The sequence below is a fragment of the Oreochromis niloticus genome, linkage group LG19 (assembly GCF_001858045.2).
Source record: "Oreochromis niloticus isolate F11D_XX linkage group LG19, O_niloticus_UMD_NMBU, whole genome shotgun sequence".
Taxonomy (NCBI): domain Eukaryota; kingdom Metazoa; phylum Chordata; class Actinopteri; order Cichliformes; family Cichlidae; genus Oreochromis; species Oreochromis niloticus.
This window is the reverse complement of record NC_031983.2, coordinates 28,050,605-28,070,235: the sequence shown is the minus strand read 5'-3', so window position 1 is coordinate 28,070,235 and position 19,631 is coordinate 28,050,605. Positions and strand designations below refer to the sequence as shown.

General features: G+C 44.3%; 2 protein-coding genes across 6 annotated transcripts in view; both read left to right on the top strand.

Moving 5' to 3' along the window:
* Window positions 1-501: 501 nt before the first annotated feature.
* mocs3 (molybdenum cofactor synthesis 3) lies at window positions 502-7,418 on the top strand. Of its 3 annotated transcripts, none has more exons than XM_005477655.4 (14): window positions 502-636; window positions 1,291-1,374; window positions 2,504-2,636; window positions 2,709-2,801; window positions 3,137-3,257; window positions 4,404-4,478; window positions 4,653-4,770; window positions 4,846-4,954; window positions 5,038-5,100; window positions 5,587-5,750; window positions 5,929-5,976; window positions 6,528-6,624; window positions 6,728-6,835; window positions 7,206-7,418. In XM_005477655.4, the coding sequence occupies exons 1-14, from the start codon at window positions 631-633 to the stop codon at window positions 7,361-7,363; spliced, it is 1,377 nt and encodes a 458-aa protein (XP_005477712.1). In that variant the 5' UTR covers window positions 502-630; the 3' UTR covers window positions 7,364-7,418. The 3 variants fall into 3 exon arrangements, with proteins under 3 accessions (XP_005477712.1, XP_013127360.1, XP_003446218.1); XM_013271906.3 differs by lacking the exon at window positions 502-636 and adding an exon at window positions 1,091-1,198; XM_003446170.5 differs by lacking the exon at window positions 502-636 and having other exon boundaries at window positions 1,125-1,374.
* A 435-nt stretch (window positions 7,419-7,853) lies between these two features.
* prkd3 (protein kinase D3) overlaps window positions 7,854-19,631 on the top strand; it is a 36,520-nt gene continuing 24,742 nt past the window's right edge. For 2 of the 3 annotated variants that reach the window (XM_019348936.1, XM_019348937.1), the window contains exon 1: window positions 9,305-9,592. In XM_019348936.1, coding sequence (XP_019204481.1) covers window positions 9,305-9,592 — 288 coding nt within the window. Of the gene's footprint in view, window positions 8,276-8,948; window positions 9,593-19,631 lie in introns of those variants that run through there. The other variant, XM_005477653.4, reaches the window with a different exon arrangement.

Sequence of the window (19,631 nt, the reverse complement as noted above, 5' to 3'; positions counted from 1 at the left end):
GTGACCCCAGAGTCATTTGATAGGTGCTCATTTTGAGCAGCAAACCGCACATTCTGTATGTGCATAAGCTGCAGGTCACAGCGCAAAGCCCAGCCACGTGAACGGGAGCTTTACTCCGGTGCCCCCTCCTTATTGTTTTATGCACACAATTTATCGTAAACACATAAAAATAAAGTATGTTTATGATTCTTAATAATGTTTTAGTTTTCATCGTTTTTAATGCATTATTTTGTTGCTCTCTGTTTTTTGATGGGATTATGAAAGCATTGCCATTTAGAGATGCAGCTGCATTGTTCCAGTGCAGCCGCATCTCCTGCTCTGTGTTTATGGAGCTCTGTGCACATTAAAATCGTTAAACTCACGTGCTTGTGTTTGTGTTTTCTCTCTTATAGATAGGATTTTCTGGCTTCCTATGAGCCCCTCTCTAACCCCCCGCCCAATAGCACCCCAGTGAAAACCAACTCCGTGTCCTGGTACGTTCAGGGACATATAGGAAATGAGTTATCAGCCACTTGTCGCCGCACACTGGTACAGAGGTGTGTAGGATTAGCGTTGTGAGCTCTCATAGCAACTTTACATTTTATTTTTCGAGCTGACCTTCGCTTTCTTGAGGACACCTGAATCCAAACCATGACGGTAAATTGGCACTCACTGCATTAACAGATCCTTGGGATTTCCTCCCAATAGGTTTTTATTTATTTTATTTAAATAAATGCATTGTTACGTCCCTCTGCAGCCCCTAATCTCTTCAGTGGGTTCAGCTGTTGCTAATTGGCCACACCTAGTCAGGTGTTGATAAAAGCATACCTGAGGCAGGCTTTCAGGAAGCCTTACTAGCCGTGCCTTGGTGGCACCAGCCATTTAAGCCAACCTACTATTCCATTTTAGGATTAAAACCTCTTCTCACCCACAATCTGGTGTTCATCTCCTTATTTATGTTGCGGCTTTTGATCGTAACAGCATAATGAGAATAAGCTGTTGGCAAAAATAAATAATTAAATAAAAAACAAATAAATACAGAAATATTTGACGAATTTTCCTGTTTAAATTATACTAGTATTATTTCTTAATCTAATTACATTTTTCTATTATTTAGCTACTTTTTGATATTTGTTTTTTGCTGACAATGTGACCGGCGCGCCAGACGTCATCTACCACGTGGTGCCTTTACCACGTGACCAACCCGGAAGCCTGCACCGTGTGTTTGGCATGTCAACATGTCTGAGAGGAGTTTCCAGCTTTAGAGCTTCAATTTTCTAACCGTAGTTTTTTCTTTGCACCATGGCGCAGGAGGTGTGCGGCCTGAAGGCGCAGCTGCGGGAGAAAGAGGAGGAGATCGCAGCTCTGAAGAACAAACTGGCGCAACTGGAAAAGGTGGGAAAGTGAATTCACGCCTGTGTATCGGTGTGTTTCATGTGCCTGATTTCTTGTGTGGCATTAACGGTGCAGTTATAACGTGATCATATTCGGAGCTTAGTTTAGTGACAATATCGGGGAAGGACGTTACGTTACTCCAACACCTCAGAGTTTCTCCGGCTATCACAAGGTGTCGCCACAGCAACCAGCTGCATAATTAATATTCAATGCATGATTGAGACATATGAGTTCATATTCACCTAATCCTTAAAATCTCAGAGTTTAAGGGTGAAAAGTTTGCATTAATTCTTATAAAATAAGATTCCCCATTGTAGGCGTTTAATTATTATATTATATTATTATCTGACGTTTTTTAAACCTTATTTTAAATTAAAAAGTCCCTAATATATTCATATATGCGAGCCGACAATTTGTTTTCTCCATCTAACCATGTTTATTGATAGTTTATCTTATCTTCTAAATATGTCACCCATTTGTGCTTTACTTTAGCCTGCTGGTTATTAATTATTATCTATTTCTAACATTTAATCTTTGACCTTTGCTAGCTGATCAGATCTTTTTCTTTCCTTCTGTTTTCACATGTTTTGAGTTAATACCATTCAATCCAAAATCATCAGTGTTTTAGAACATTTTCTGCTCGCCCAGATGATCCAAAGTTTGGACATAATTTCTTTGACATTCCAGCTTCATGAATCAAATACTTTCCTGGATTTTTTTAAAGACTCATCCAACTCACTTTCTGATCTTTTTTCATAGACTGAAATCTCTTTGAACATGAATAGCTTGAAAACTCTCATGAAGAAGCGTGAAATGTTCAAATGAACCAGGATCTGTAATTTAGTATAAATGCATAAAACATGTCTGGGTGCTGGCTATTTAGCATAAGGAAAAATCAAAGTACAAATTCAATAACACTGGTCACATGGTGCAGCTATAATCTGAGTGCAGCGATACATTCATGCATCAGACTTTTTTATGGCAACAAATTGAGTTTATCGAAAAACACAAAATACTTCAAATGTCAAAACATTAAAAAACATCTGGATTGATTTTAGAGGGAAACTGTTGAAGACTTTGGTGACACATGAATAAAAACTCGATGCAAATGTGTTTGGTGTGACATCAGAGCCGAGCTGCATCAGTGGAGCTACATCACAGAGTGATGCCCCTAACTCCGCTCACAGGCAAAGCGGCTCTCAGCAACGAGGACATCATGCGGTACAGTCGACAGCTCCTCCTGCCCGAGCTTGGTGTGCAAGGTAGAGATGGCTGCAGATTACACTCGTCTGATGTTCAGAGCATTGTATCAAGTGAGGACTGATTGTCTGCAGGTCAGCTGAATCTGTCCAAGACATCCGTGCTGATTGTGGGCTGTGGAGGACTGGGCTGCCCCCTGGCGCAGTATCTTGCAGCAGCAGGTGTTGGTAGGTACGCTTGTTGATTAGTGGACATCACGACCAAAGTAATCAGCTCATTAAAAGTGGCGTTTACTTAAAATAATGTTGAGCCATAAAAAGTTAATTTTTTCGTTATTTAGTGAATGAAATGATTAAAGCTGAAGAGACAGGAAAACGTACGGTATAACATTTAAGATTTAACATTTAGTGAATTTAAATAAGAGTGAGAGTTATACTACCTGTTTCCTCAGGTGGGCAGTCAGGCAAACTTTGGATGCATAATTTAAAGTTTGTACCTTATGAGTATACTCACTGGTATCAGTGTTTGATGAGTTTTAAAGCCTTTCTGATTGCCTCCCCAGGTCGCCTCGGCCTGCTAGACTACGATGAAGTGGAGCTTAGTAACCTGCACAGACAGGTGCTTCATGGGGAGGAGAACCAGGGCCAGGCCAAGGCGCTCTCTGCTGCCAGTGCAGTTCAGAGGTACAGAGCTGGTTCTGTTTTATTGCTGCAACCAAGTGTCTGCATGTGAACAACTGCCAATATCTATGCAAGAAACCGGAGACTGGGTATTTCTCTGTTTATTCTCGGTCACTTTAAGGAAGCCTTGGTTGCATGCAGGTAAGCATGAAGGACTAAAACAGTGCAGTGGCCAAAATGCAATCAGAAAACCACCGTCCTTCATCCCAGCACAGTTTAAACTCTTATTTTCTATTTAGTTTCTATATTCGACAACAGTAACGACATCTTACTTTGATATCTGCTGTCAGCCCTGCAGGCTCAGTCATGACACGATAGGCGACGGGTTCCCAGATTGCTCTCTGTTTACACTGCGTATAATGCGTGGTATGCAGATGTTTGGAGAATACCAAAATCATCTAGGACTTCAAATACGAAAGATTTTTTGAGAAGCATGCTGTTACTAATCTGTCTAAAAATGCCCTCCCCCCGAATAAGAAACAGAGACCTTACTATTTGGATATTATTAGTAAATGTTCAGTAACTGTGATAATTAGTGTATTTTATGCTTTGTGCAAACATTGGGCTGCGTTATAATGCACGCCGGCGCTTTCCAGTCTCACCACAGGTTATATTTGGTTTTGTATTTCACCACAGTCTACAAATATTTTGTAAACATGTTATTTTAGAGACAGCTGGTTTTTGTGCTTTTGTGCCACACAGTAGGCCTTCTGTGGTTTCGCGCACACGTCTTTAACCTACGGCCACACGAGGGCGTCAGTTCGCTGACTAGCAAAGAACTGAAACCTCGATTTAATGCTGTGCAGCACTTGTTCCCCAGTTTTATTAAGCCTTGTTGTTAATAATTGCTCTTTAATGATCGTTTCTTGCATGCACGATGCAAATGACGTGCAGCTGTAGTGTTTGTCAGACTGTTTTTGCTCTGCGTTGGAAGTCGAGATGGCATGGATTAGGAGGGAGAAGGAAGGAAGCATGAGCAGGTTCCGACAGGTCTGCTGCCACAGTCGGGACTCACATGTTGCCTTTTTGTTGCTTTCTTGGCTCTCGTGCTGCTGCAGGACAGTTAAGGTGTTTGTATTAAATGTGCTGTTTATGCAGGACACAGACTTTTTAGGAAATTACTTGCTGAATGTGCATCTATCTCTGCAGGTTAAATTCCACTGTGGAGTGCATTCCCTATCACCTGCAGCTCTCGCCGGAAAACGCCTTACAGCTTATTCAGCAGTATCCTCTATTGCACAGACCTCTACTTGTAAAATCATGAATATGTCACATAGCTGCTATCTGCCAAGTCTCATTCTGTGATTACGTATCAGCCCACATGAAGAGAAATTCAGAAGAAGCTGTAAGTAATGTGTCTGATAAACCGTGAGGACGCCTTGACTTCACTGACCTCATATATGACATTGTGGCTGATTGCTCAGACAACGTCCCCACTCGTTATCTGGTGAACGACGCCTGCGTGCTCAGCGGCAAACCTCTCGTGTCAGCGAGCGCCTTACGAATGGAAGGGCAGGTAAGGTAGAAGCAGACCCCCGTTTCCTCATCGGTGCAGTGGGTACAGTTTGCGGTATCTTTTGTGTGTCTGCAGTTGACGGTGTATAACTACCATGGAGGCCCCTGCTACAGATGTCTGTATCCAGTGCCTCCACCTCCAGAGACGGTGACCAACTGCTCTGATGGAGGAGTGTTAGGAGTGGGTGAGTCTTGTCCCCTCACCGTCACAGAGGCCACAGTCGGTGTAAATGATCGTTCTTTATAATATTTCCCACTTGTATTGAAGTTCCAGGGATTATGGGCTGCTTCCAAGCTTTGGAAGTCCTCAAGATTGCCTCTGGACAGGGCTGTATCCTTTTTTTTCTGCACCTTCTTGTTATATATGGTTTAGTTATTGTGCTTCTTTGCATCTGAGGTTTTTTGCTTAGTCACCAGAATTGATTCACAATGAGCTGCTGAAAGGAGACTTCACTGTGTAACAATGATAAGGAGGGGAAGGGAGTTTTGTGCTTGTCCGATAAAACAAAGTTTTTTCTGCGTCCTCTGAGTTGAATATTTATTTGCCATTGTTGTGTTCTCGTGCTGGTACTGAGAGTGACGGGAGAGAGTAGACGTGCCCCGTCCTGCCTTCTGTATTGCATTGTTGTACTGATGCTAAGGCCTCGCTGGGATGTGTCAGCCGAGAAAGTGTCGCACCATATTCCCAGCAAAATCCCCGAATGTTGCTATGGCTTTTAATGTACCAGTGGGAGACGTGCCAGATTCTGAATCTCTGAATCGAGCGACACGGTGCTTCTCAGAAGTAAGTAGCCTTTCCCTTGACTGGGCGTGCCAGCTTCCTGCGGCCAGCAGCTGGTGATGTTTGACGCCCAAGATGCCAGGTTCAGGTTGATCAGGCTGCGGCCAAAGCAGGCCAGCTGTGCAGTATGTGGAGAAAACCCCAGCGTGACCCGGCTGGTGGACTATGAGGCTTTCTGTGGATCTGCTGCCACAGACAAGGTTGGTCATAAGAGAAACTCACGGGGTTCCTCATTTCCTGTGGTCACGCCCATTTACAGAGGAATGCTGGTTTTTGAAGGTTTCAAACGTGTTTCTTAAATCAACTTGATTTATATTAAAATGACATTTTTAAAAGTGCAAATAATTATCCCTAATTCTCGGAAAATTCTCTTTTCAGTGCCGCAAACTAAACCTGCTGTCCAAAGAGCAGAGGATCACAGTGCAGGTGGGGATTGTATAGTGCAGAACGCTCGGTCATTGCGTGACTCCCTGTATTTAGTGCTGTTTATTATATGATTACTCACAATTTTCTCAGTTTTCATGCGCATTCATAAACTGATTACATCTCGGTGCTGACCCAGCCCCAAATGGGAAATGACTTAAAATGTGCCTGTAGATTTTCTATGGGAAAGAATAACACGTTCTCTTTGGCACCGAGCGCAGGAGTGTGGATTGCATCTGTTTATGTTTCTGCAGAACTGGTGCTTTGAAACCCACTGAGTCATTTAGCACAGAGATGGGGATCATGATTGATTGGGGTGCAGCTGAGATTGTGCAAGGGGCTGCAGTTAGAAACAGTTTTGCTTCCTGTGAATTAAGGAAAAGCAGTTAAAACGTTCATATTACTCTACAATTACGAGTCCAGGCACATGAGTAATTTTGGTTTCCCTGCTTACGTAGAAATCCACGCCTTTCCCCAAAAAGCGAAGCCACACCTCTGTAATTGTAGCAGCTGGTAGTTTAAGTGTATTAAGGGCTGTTTTAATGTGATTCCAGGATTATAAATCGATAATGGACAGTGCAGAGCCCCATCTCCTATTGGATGTACGCCCTCTGGTGGAGGTGGATATATGCCACTTGCCCTCCTCTCTCAGTATCCTTTAAGACACAAATCGTTCTGGCTGCGCCATAATCGTGTATGTTCTCTTCGTGCGAGCCTCGTGTCTGTGTGGCTGTTCGCCTTACATTGCTGCCAGATATTCCACTCTCAAGTCTGGAGGAGAGGAAGAGGGAACATCTCCAGTTACTCCGGGAGAGAGTCAGCCAGCTGAAGCACCAGATGGCAGGTGACTGCCAGCCGCCAGGTAACACAGCAAAAACACCATTTAGGGTGTGTTGTTTGAAATGAACGGGCACGTACAGTCACTTGTGCATATTCAGAGGCCACTGTGTAGTCTCACACTGCTGGGCCAGAGGCTTATTTTGGACAGCTAGAAACAGGTTGTAATGGGGTTGCTATGTGAGCCCTTTCCAAAACAAGTACGGTCAGCCTGTGCAGCTGGCCTGCTTTACAGAAATTAACATTCAAAACATTATTTTGGTGACGTTCTTTAATCAGTGAGATAAATTTAGGCTGGACTTTACTCTGTCTCGTTTTTAAATATTCACCTGTTTGTACCTGACGTTGTGTTTCAACCAATCAGACGTAATGAGTCTCTCGGTTTCTCTCTCCAGTTTACGTGATCTGCAAGCAGGGTAACGATTCTCAGAAGGCCGTGCAGATTCTGGAGAAGATGAGTGGATCAGAAGTGGACCGTGTCACTGTAAAAGACATCTGTGGGGGCCTCACGGCTTGGGCGAGGGGGATAGACCGGACGTTTCCACAGTATTGATGCATTTAGTATGTTTTTACTGTTAATAAAGGCTGCTTTCTGTTTGTTTCTCTGCTGTTGTTGGCTTTCTTTAAACTGAGCATCCTGATTGGAGAGACGCTGTTTGTAATGTTCTCAAATGAAAAATCTCACAACGCAGTGGAACTGTTGGACAATTTCCTGAAAGTTGTTCTGTAATATTCCGAGTATTAGTTAGATAACATATTAGCCTCATTGCAAAATTAGGCCTGTCTTCCAAAACAAGAGTTAATCTATTCATAGACAACGTCCCCTTTATCTTAAGACGAGCACACTTTAGGTAATAAACCTCGACTTGTATGAACCCCGCAGTGTCCCCTTGCGACTCCTGCTTCCTACTTTGGAGAGCCATTTATTACAATTCGATCCGGGTCATGTGGAGTAAAGTTTTTTTTCTTTTTCTTTTTTTTTCTTTTGGCATGGCCAAGTTGAAATAACGGAAAAGAAAAGGCACATGCGCACTGGTTCGAGCTCGAGCGGAGGCGCCATTGCTTCACATGGTGTGTAGTTCAAGTTTTCCTTCCCACACATGGAAAGTCAGTTATGCGGACATAATAAAAAGACTCCAAGCCCCAGCGACGGTCGCTGCTCTTTTTCTCGTCGAGCAGGGGGAGTAGTCACAGCTGGAAGGATAATAAGATGCGCATGAATTTACAATCTGGAATAAAAGATAAGAGAAAATTAATGCACGGAGCGGCTCGTCTCAGCGAGACTCACTGCACAACTAAAGTTAGTATGTGTGAGCTGTGGGCTGTGTCGGAGTGCTTTCTGTGTGACTTGTAACAAAGTGCAGAAGAATAAAGTTCCGACTGCGCTTTCCTCACTTGATGGAGTTGAAAAGTTTCTTCAGCCCTCTCACAATGGATCGAAAAGCGCCCTGCGCCGAGAGCGAAGGTAAAGTATCCTGTAAGAAACGTTTAACTCGACGTTTGGCTTTAACCCGACTGTACCGGGAGAGAGCGTTCAGCGGCCACGCTCAGAAAGCGCAGATTCGGGGCTTGTATAACTTGTTTTGCTGGCATTCTCGGCTCGGGTTGTGTTCTGCCAGCGAGCCAATCGAAAGTGGGAGGGGAGCAGATGTTCAGAAGCCTCGGTTCCAGATGTTAGTGGGGTTTGAATCCGTACAAACACACAAGTGAACCCCTTTATCGACGTTTGCGCGTCTTATGGCCTGCTGTTCTGGCGTTTTACGCGCTGGCTTACAATCGCCTACTTACAACTTTCTCACAGTTAGCACAAGTCGAGAAATGTAGTGAGAAAATTTTAAATAATTGAAATTATAGAAAATTATAGACAAGCCCCAGACTTTGGGGACGTGCTTTGCTCCGAACCTTGCAGATAATAATAAATGACGTTATATTTGATTTTAAAAAGCTCTGAATAAAGATTTGTGACAAACATAAAATGAAACGTCCTCTTAGTGAATCCAGCTCAGCGCCTTTACACTGTAAGAACAGCAGCTGATTCATTCATACACCCTGAATGCTTTTCACGACTGTTTTCAGATAGGAGAATGCTTCTCGTTAAAAAGTAGTGTGTGTGTGTGTGTGTGTGTGTGTGGTGACAGGCTTCCTGTGGTCAGAGTGGATTACTGACTTCACTGAGGAGAAGGAACAAAACTCCAGGATATGAAGTGTGTTGCTGTGATTTCACTGCAGAGGCCTGCGTATTGTTCAGACACTTTTTCTCCATCACCTGTCAGTTTGGTGACAGAGCTCGGGCCGTGCGAGCTCCAGCGGGTGGATAGGCTGTTAGTTTGAAAAGGACAGTATCATTTTGACAATAAACTGACTGTTACTGATGAAGACCAAAGATTCCCCCTATCAGGAGTTCATCCACAGAAACCCAGCTGTGCTTTTTTCTGCCAGCCCTCACTGATTCCTCCACTGTTCAGACGTTTACGTTGCAACTGGAAGAAACCCAATGTCTGCCTCCTCTCCCCCATCCTTACCTCGAGCCTTCCTCCACTCTGTCCATCTGCACCACCCGTCCTTGCCATCCACCCCGTTGTCCAGCCCATCTGGACCCATCTACACACGGCTGTCCAACGGCAGTCACAGCGCCCCCAGCCCCACCAACTCCCGCAGCTCTTTCCATGGGGTGTCCTTCCTGCTGCAGATCGGACTGACCAGAGAAACGGTGAACCTGGAGGCCAGTGACCTGTCGCTGTCTGCTGTGAAGGACCTGGTGTGCTCCATAGTGGATCAGAAGGTAGGGACGTCTTCATACTTGCCCTTTATTATAGTTAACAGTCTATTTTTTGTCATAAAGGACGTGCTTCACCTTCATCGTTTTCTTTAATCTCTTCTGAAATGAAGTGTATTACACAAAAACAAGCTCGCTATCTGCAGTGAGCTTGTTTTTCACAGTGCAGCCGTAATATCAGAGGCTCAAGAGGACCAACGTGACGAAGCACCAGCATGTGTTTTGCCATCTCCTACCATATTCATCTGTTTTGGTTTTGTTTTCCAAAGCAGACATCTGCGCCATGTGGCTCCCAATGAGTCAAACACCGCAGAAGCATGCACACAACAGCATCGATGCTCCTCCAGTTACGGTCTACTAGCGCCTGTTATTTATGCTGCCGTGTAATGTCACTGGACACGATGCAAGTGCAAGTGCAAACTCAGATGCACGCGCATATATGAAGTGGTTTTGTGCCTGCTGTGTATCTCGAAGCATTTTTTTCAGATGATATTGGTGAAGGAGTTCAGCCTCAGCAGAAGAACCGGCTTTAAGCACAAGTATAGGTTGCATCTTTCAACAAACCATCGCTGTGGCGTATTTACCTCGCCTTACTTTCTATGTTCTTGTTATTTTGTTGTGAAACTGGTCAGAAATTTCTAGTCATACTGCATGTGCGTGTGTGGGCTCTTTTTATAATGTGTGAAGTAAGAATGAGGGTTAAACATTTTAATTTCCTTCATCTGAAACAACCTCATATTATAAGCACAGCAAAGCCGCGGTACCCCAGATGTTATGGCCGTCATATGAAGTGGTTTTCTTGTCCATAATCATATAATAATTACAAAAAGGACAAAAATAGTATTTGGTATAAATTGGAAAGTTAAACACTGTATTCACGCTGTGAAAAAAAATCATAGTTCATATCTATCTGCTAAATATGTGGTGTTTCTAACCATTTATAGGTGCTCTTATAGGTGCTGTACTTAACAGTTGTGAAGGATTAATAGTATGCAAAGCCTATTGGAATAATGAAATGGCTTCTGTGTGCATGCACATGTTTAACCTCTTGCAAATAATGATGATTACTCCATTTGTGTGTGTAATTATCATTGAGTGCATAAAAAGAGAGGGTGATTAAACAAAGCACTTTCATCAGCCACTAGAATCTGAACATTTATGTAGGTCAGAGCTGCGCTGGTCTTTGAAGTCATGATAATTACAATTAAAAAGGAAAAAAAAAGGAATTAGGAGCAAATTTGTGTCGAACAAATGGGAGACGGTGCGGGAGCTGTGTGTGCCGAGCCCGCGTCCTCTGCTTCGTGTTGTCCAAGTTGACATTCCAGAGGAGCAGGGTAATGTTGTTGTTCTTTACGAGGTCTGCTGATTCTCACTAGCTAGCTGGTTATGAACAGTTCTGGTTCACAGAGCAGAAAATCTCATCGCTGCACAAATTTGCATGGATCTCGTAACGTATTGGGGTAGAATGTGCAACAGGAAAAGGTGAGGAAACATGATGCTTTCGAAACACCCCTTAAAGTAAATCAGTGCCTGCATTTTGAGCTGAGATCCAACCGAGATAAGGTCTGGCTTTATCTCTGTATCACATGCGTTCATTCAAAGATGGCGGGCGGTCTGATAAGATGTGCCAGGTGATTATAAAATTTATGGCCAGCAGTCATGCGAGTCTACAATAGCCTATAAACATCTGACCACGCTGTATATCTTTTCATCATAATATACTGTACATCATCACCACAGAACACATCCAGCCTGTTCATCCACATTAGTGTGCAGTGCTTCTATTAAACACTGCCAGAAACAGTGCACTGCTTCAACTATTTCATGAAATCCAGCCATATGGCTTTGATATCAGTGGAAAATATGACTGTAGGCCTTGTGTGCTTTCAGTCCATCCCTGCCTTCTTTTCTAGAATATGCATGACAGCGGTGAGCGTTACACAGTCCGCTCATCCCGGCCAACTTTCCCAGCTGAGGATCTCTGACCTTAGCCGGTCTAGCCGTTGACAGCAGTCCCAGGATGTCTCCAGTCAGCAGAACTTCAGGTGTCTGTCAGCGCGGCCGAGGCAGGAAAAAGCGTTCGACTTTATGTTGTAATATCTACGCCGAGATGGAGTTTGGATGGAAGCGTATTCCCCCTCTGTGGTGCCGTTTCCTCCGCTGAGAGCTGGCCTGCTTCACCAAGTGACTCACTGCTCAGCCATGCAACAAACAGGGATGCTTATCCCAACTCAGATCTGTGCAGTTCAGTGTCAGCCTTTCTGCTGTGTCAGCTGTTGTGAGCTTTCAGTGTAGAATCTGGTCGCTTACAAACCACAGCGGATATCGCATTGATGTCTTGTTAGTCGATACATTTGTGTTGGAACGGCTGCACAGTCTGTCCACCTTTGTGCTGATCATCCAGGTCTGGCCGCTGTGCCAGCAGGGCAGGACGGCAACTTGGATCCACTTTTCTTTCTCAGCGGTGTCCTTGAGCTCTTTTGTTTAGATAGCATAAAGAAGTCGATGCCCTCCCTACTGTCTGCTGTCTGAGCCAGGGTTTTTTTCCCTCTAGACAGCCAGCTCCTATCTCCCACTGACCGGTTTGATTAGTAAACCAGGACTTAATGAGTCCCACTAACAGAATAACTTTTGAATTATTGCTGTTATTTCAGGTTGTTGTCAAGGTTTTATGTGACCTGCCTCTTTAGACACACATATTGTCTCTAATCGGTACGTTATGTGCTTTTTTTATTATTTGAAATATTCGGTGGTGAGATAAAAAAATGTTTGCAGCGCATCGCCCTGCACAAACACTCTTCTGCTGCAGTTGCTCTAGGAGGGTATCATGAAATCTGCAGTCACATTCCTTTGGTATCTCCTTAAAGCTTGTGATCATAGCTTAAGGATGAAACGCTTGTTTTCTGATCAGCAGAGTGCTTTACTTTGCTATAGTTTTCCTTTTCAGCGCACTCTTATCTTGAATATACTGTATTTCTAGTCCAGCTGTGGGTGAACGGTTGTCAGATTTCCAGATGTTTGCATGAGCTGAATCATGCCTCAAAGGTTAATATTTAGTAAACTGTCCCTATAGCATTGAATGAGTCTCTCTGTTTCACGTGGGGTCATGCAACCTTTTATAATAGCTGTGCATTGTATAGTTTTTCTACGGCTCATTCTTCTTCCTGCTAAACACCCGACCAACCACATGACTTGGCGGCTTCTACAGAATAGATTTTCTTTCTGTTCTCTGTGTTGATGTGAAGTAGATTTTGATAGTAGCGGTTTGGCTTGTAATTACCAACTTATAGTGGTCAGGTCAATCTTATTCTGGCGCACCCTGACGCTGATAAGTTCAGTTTAAAGCAGCTTTTGTGGTCACTGCTCTTGCAATCTGCTGAATGCTTAAAAGTGTAACTTTTTTATTGTCACCACTTGGCACAAGAGCATCAACCCTAAGCCTGGCTCCTTGAAGACTGTGAGAAAGGAGGAGGGGAGCCAGCCGTAGGGTGGAGGCGACCAACCCCTGTCAGGGTACGAAGAAGCCCAGATCTAACCCCGCGATGGCTCCCTGATCACAGCCTTGTTTCACCAGCCGGGTCCCGACTCCTCTGGTTTTGGGGGTTTGATGAATGGCGTGAGATAAACATCCAAAGCGTCCACTTGTTGAATGCTTCCTGTTTGGTGTCGCCCAAGTCCTCTCGTGCAGCCAGCAAAGGGAGCAGCGGCGGGACAAAAGTTCACGACTCCCAGTTAGCCAGCTGGTCAGCCTGGTGAGCCAGTCAGCTACAGAGCATTCTTCTTTGCCCAGGCATTTTTGGAGGATGATGTGATGTTCCTGGGTATGGGTGGGATTCAAGTGTTATGAAACTCAGACGCGTGAGGCTAAATTCTTGCTGTGGTCGGAGTGAATATTTGACAAGTTGTAAGGAGCGCTGTAATGCCGATTTCACGGTTAGCACAGATTAGTTTTCATTCCTGTTCAACTGTATTTAGTGCAACAATAGAATTTTCTGATGAATGTTGGCAGCAACACGTTTGATATGTTTGAATTTACAGGGGAACTTGGCATCAGTTAAAAGTTTCTCTATCAAAGGGGACGATAAAGTTTAGCAGGAGGAAGGAAATTTGATTTTATTTGGCACTGGAGATGGAAAGAGAGCATGTTAGCTTTATGAATACTTTAATTTAGCCCTTAGGATGTTGATGCATTTTCACTACAGCTGAAAATGCAATGAAAGGCAGTGGCCTCAGCCGCAGGTTCCCCCATTGGTTTTGTCAGCACTGTAACTCCCAGTCTCTGGTTCAGAGCTCTGCAGCTGCCTCTGTAATTAGCCAGACAAAGACCTTTTTGAGTCAGAATGGGCTGTGTTGGACAACACACAGGAAAAAAGCAAAGTATTATAAAAACAGAAGGGTTTGGATCGCGCTAAACCTTTGAGTAATATCACTTACATGATGCAAGGTAACAGCTGGCAGAGAAAACAAGATCAGCTCAGAATTCTCCTCCAAGATTAATTAGACTGAGTTGCAACAGTGCAGAAGATTTTTGCTGGTCTGCATTCGTACGTGTACGGGATAGCGAGGCCTGGGAATGGACCTATTTTAATACCCGTGGGCGCCGCAAGATACAGAATCTGTCCTGTGCTGAGCGCAGAGGAGGGCCCTGTAGGAAGCACGGGCACATTATAAAAATGCTGTGCAGCAAAAGCTTTTGAATAATGACTAAAACTGCTGTCAGCAAACTGAGCTGCAGCTTTACAAACAATAAACTGAGCTGTTGAACGTGACATGAAGTACTCATGACAGTGACAAAACACTGAACAGGTTCCTGCCTTGCACTTCCTGTCAGCACTGCCCAGATCTACAAACAGCTGTCTGTGTAACTCCTCCTGTTAATACTGAACTTGTTTTTTGACTGCCATTAATAATTAAGACATTTTTTAAATAAATCATGCTTTGATAATTGTTTTTTTGGTCATTTTTGTTTTAAAAACACTTTTTCCAAAGGAGCTGTTTTTTTTCTTGACCTAAAAATATATATTTGTGCCTCACGGTGAAAGTGAAACAGATGATTACGTGTTAATTAGTGTGTCACCTTTAGCAGTTCAAGCCTTTTAGCACCTGTGACTGCTCTGCAGTCGACTCAGTATGTTATGTGGAACTTCCTTGAACAGGCCATGCTTTCAGAGCCCAGCTGATGCAGCATTTTTGATTTGTTGATTTCAAAATCCGATCTTTTGATATACCGACCGGTAGTTTTTTCTTTCTGACAGATGGAACATAAACATGTGTGTTGCTAACAGAGAAGTTATGGCGTGCCTCTGAGTGACTCGAGTCACTTAATAGTTGTTATAAATGCTGAAACTGAAGTACACACTGATCGACCACCAAATAGCTGACGTTGGCTGATAACACTGAAACAGAATCACCATAAAGCTCTACCAGTGTTTGTGCATGTGACTTTTACTGAAGCGTACCCAGCTAACACATCACTGAAAAAGACTATAAGGCACATGTGAAAACATTTTCAATTAAATTCTGTGTATAAGCTGGGCATTTTTTATAAAAAACCCCAAACGTTGGTTATTTCTGTATTCACATTCATCTAACTGGTGGAAAAAGATGCTGAAAATGGGTAAAAGAGCTGCATGTGGCTGACCCCTGTGACCCCGGCCTAGCTGCAGTACTAACCATGCCCAGTGAACTTTACTGCAGGTCTGGTGACAACAGCAGGAAGTCTGTTGTTTAGACAGAAGATACAAAACTATCGTATTAATCTGCACTTTTTACTTCATTGTTTGTTACATATTTAAAAACTTTCAAATTAAAAGAAAAAAGCACTTTCTTTCTGTATCTTTCTGTAACGTACAAATGTAAGACCTATTTATTTTATTTCCCTGTATCACTAACTCATAAATACCCCTTCTGGAAGAAAAGTATTGATAGAAAGGCAGAGGAGACATAAACAGGTTATAAGGGGAAGGAAATAAGAGGTGAAAACAGCATCAAAGAAGTGCACAGATGGAAAATGGAGGCTGCAGTTCACATCGATCAGCGCTAACCGAAACACATGGGAAATAAATCACCACCGACTCCCTCGCTGCTTTTCTTCGACGCTATACGGCCACATGTGAATGTTCCTATGGAGCTAGCTGACATGTTTCACCCCAGAGGACGTCTCGACATTACACGTGTGATCTGCATGGGGCCAGACGTTCCCTGGAAAGCAAATTGAGCTTCTTCTCAAGGAAAAACGAGTCTCTCTAGTGTAAAGCAAACTTTTGGCTTTTAGCCTTTTCCCCAACATTTTGGTGTTCGTTTGAAGGCACGCTAACGTATTCCAAAGCCATAGAGCCAGCTAAATGGATATCAGGATGGGATTGCCGAAGAAAAAAAAGCCTTCCATGTACAAATCAAAAGCCAACGTGCACAAGGAATCTATCAATTTCCCCAGTCTTGGAGTAATTTGTGGAAAAGGGAGAGAGAGAAGAAAAAGGAAAAAAAATATCTCTGAAGTTAAGTGAGCTAAGTAATTTCTACCATCTGCAGTGCACATTTCTACCGCCTTGCTCTCCTTTAAATGTAAAGTGGCAAGGCAGAGCACCGGGCCTGGCCGCAAAAGTCAGTGAATGACAGAGTGGAGAAGTGTGGTCCTCTCTGGGGAGAGGGGCAGGGGGGGCTGGGACAGCCCTTGGCAGTCCCTGCATGGGGTGCAGAGGGGGTTGTGGGCACTGCGTGGCTGATGTTCTGTGCCAAAACCATCAGTAGAAGCCACTTCTGCCACCAATCACGGCTTCGCCTTGGGTTGTCTGTGCTTCTTGGCTGCTCAAATGTCCTTCATCGTACTTTAGCCAGTGGTGGGAGATAACGTGGCATCGCTCCAATCCCCGCTAATACGGACTCAAAGAGCTCCATCGCAATTATATTAACGTGGCATGCAGGAACACCGCGGAGCTATTTAATGCTCGCACATGCTGGTGACTTTGTCTTTGCAAAGCCAACCACATGAAGTGATTTAGGAGCACTTCCCGAGAGATTCCTCGAGCTTCCATTCATAAATTTGTTACCGTGGCATAACGGATGTCTTACTTCACCTATTAATGTATTCATTAACAGGCCTTCCTCTGTTGACCAGCTTCTAACTTGACTGCACTTGCTGACAATGTCAGCATACGTAAAGGACTTCAAGCATGACAAATGCTGAAGAGAAACAGTTAAAGGCGGTGTAGTGACAAGGACTCTGCGCTACACCACATTTGTCTGCTTGACGTAGTTAACCACTAATGTCACTTCTCTGACTCGAGGAGCTCGTAAACTGAAAATGCAGAAAGTTGCTTGTTTGTGACCTTAGCAGTTAACATGCAGAACCGTGTGCATGTCACTGACTGACACGCATGGTGTGGTCTCTGCATTGGCCGTACAGTCGTATCACTTTGGCATTATTATCGATCCCTGCAGCACGAGCATGTCGCAGAATGTCTCATTCTCTGCTGTTTTGTCAGCGCTCTTTGCCTTTCCTGTCTCAGTGCAGAGAGTGATCTGTCAAACTGATAGGAAGGTGGCAGAGGAAGTGAAATTACATGTTGATACAACAAGAATACAACAACAAGCTCTCTGACTTACAAATGGAAAACGTCTCAAGAAATGCACATCTATGAAAAAGCAGCCCCCAGGCTAAAGGGAAAGAAAAGTTTGGTTTGTTTGAACATTTCTGAATGCAAGGGGAGCAGTCAGCCACTTAATTTGGGCTCCTTTTGTCGCTCTGTCTCGTTCTTCAGCCGTGCTTGCTGGTTAGTTCCCCTCAGAGCCGCTCCCTGTTTCCATATTCTCTCTGCTCCTGCTCTCCAATCTGCTGTGGTCGGCAGAGCAGCACAGCCCGTTCAGTTTGTGTGCCTGAGTTCAAATGGCTTTTCTCTACCCTGCACTTGCTATTATTCTTGTCTGCGTGTTTAAACATTTAGAGAAATTGCCTCTCGGGGCTGTTTTGAAGGAGGTGACAGCTAGAGTGTTGGAATTTGGCCGGACTGCTTATTTAGCTTTTGTTTTTCCTTTTCAGAGGTACATTTACGTGAAACTGTGTGAAACAAAGGCATGTCTGTAAAAGCAATTCCTCACTATTACTCGGGAATAAAGTAAAGCTTATGCAGCTAGTCCTGACTGCTCTCTGCTGCAGAGCCCACAGCAGTTATTAATGCTTTTGTTGAGCAACAGCAGCCTGTTTCTACATCCTGCCATTACCGCACACCTTCTGACCTTTTGCTCTAGCAGAACAAGAGAAAGTGCAGTTGCCATCAATCTCACAAAAATTCCCCCCAGGTTCACCTGTTTATTTGCCCCGTGTGGAGGTGAATCTGGCGGCCCTCTCTCGCTACTCCAGGCCAGAGAGAGGAGATGGAGTATGTGCTGCAGTATATCTTTGGGGTGGAGGTGCTGGCTGAGGATCGCAACGGAGCAATAACTCATCAGTGGTGTGCGGGGGCCTGGCCAAGCATGTCTTAGATCACACTGCTGTCTTCCTGCGAGGCCTTAGATCCTGTGACTCAGCCTTCCTCTCCTATGCCTGGCCTCTGGACGCTGTTGCATATAAAACTCGCACACAGAGATGCTTGCTGGCGCACACCCACGCGTGTTGGAGATGCGTCACTGGAGAGGGATGAGGCAGGTTCTGTCATGTATGTATAAAAAACTTGGTGTTGTTCGGCTGGAAGCCACCTGGCTCTCGTCGAGGATACAGTGGCTAGTAACCAAGCAGTGACCTCACCACCATTATCTCAACTTCATTTCAGCGCTTTTGTTCTTAAGGCCAAATTACGACAGAAGGGCATTGTTCCCCCACATCCAGAAAACCAGGACGATCGTGGCTCAAGACTTGGGTGTTCGCCTTGTAATCGGAAGGTTGCCGGTTCGAGCCCCGGCTCGGACAGTCTCGGTCGTTGTGTCCTTGGGCAAGACACTTCACCTACCGCCTACTGGTGATGGCCAGAGGGGCCGATGGCGCGATATGGCAGCCTCGCCTCTGTCAGTCTGCCCCAGGGCAGCTGTGGCTACAGCTGTAGCTTGCCTTCACCGGTGTATGAATGAATAGTGGTATTGTAAAGCGCTTTGAGGGGTCCCGAAAAGCGCTATATAAATGCAATCCATTATTATTATTATTATTATTAAAATCAAGAGCCTGCTGTAGGATTTTCTTTGGAGTGCTTCACGGCTACGTTTTATAAAAGCAGGAGGACGTTCTGCTTTTGTGGTTGATGTAAATTGGGTAAGGGGTATAGCTTTCCCAGAGTCCCTTGGTGATTGAAACAGGTCTAGAATGACAGGTGTAGAGTCTTCTGCTGTGCTGTGGTCTGGAACAGGCAGCTGACCTAAACTCAGTGGTTAGAGTTGCAATTCCTTCTTGTCCGGACCAGAAATGTGGATGCACACATGTTCACATAGATACACAGATAAATGCACACAGCCCACCACCTACAAAAACAAGAAAAGCAGCAGTGAATTAATTGCATGTGTACGTTTGGCACCAATTCAGACCCATGCATTCATCATCCTGCAGAGCGTGTCAGCTACGCCTAAACCAGGCGCAGATTTATGTGAAACGTACACGGGGTGAAAAGCTGTTTAGTGTCCAGAGACGCTGGTCAAACTGCGTCCGCACAAAGAAGCAGAGTGAGTCTGTCTTCTGTGCGAAGTGGGGGCCGCGAAAGCTTTGAAGGAGCTTTGTTTCTGTGTCATGCACGCTGAAATTTGTCAGATATATTTAAACAAAATCAGGCATGTTTCTATTAATATGAAGAACTTGCTGCCGCGTTCCGTGATGACACAGCCTCATGCAGTAAAAGCAATGAATGAACCATGAGCCTTATACGACCACATGGAAGAAAACACGTTAGTCAGCCTCTAGAGTGAGAAAGTCACAGCTTCTCTCGCTGCTAATTCACCACGTGAGTTTCCTTTCCGTTGCATGCGGCTGCTTCAGTTGATTACCCCCAGTGAAGTCTTCCTTTTGCAGTGGAAAAGGAGCAGATGTTGCCAACACATCGTGAACATGTTATGGAGAGTGGTGGGA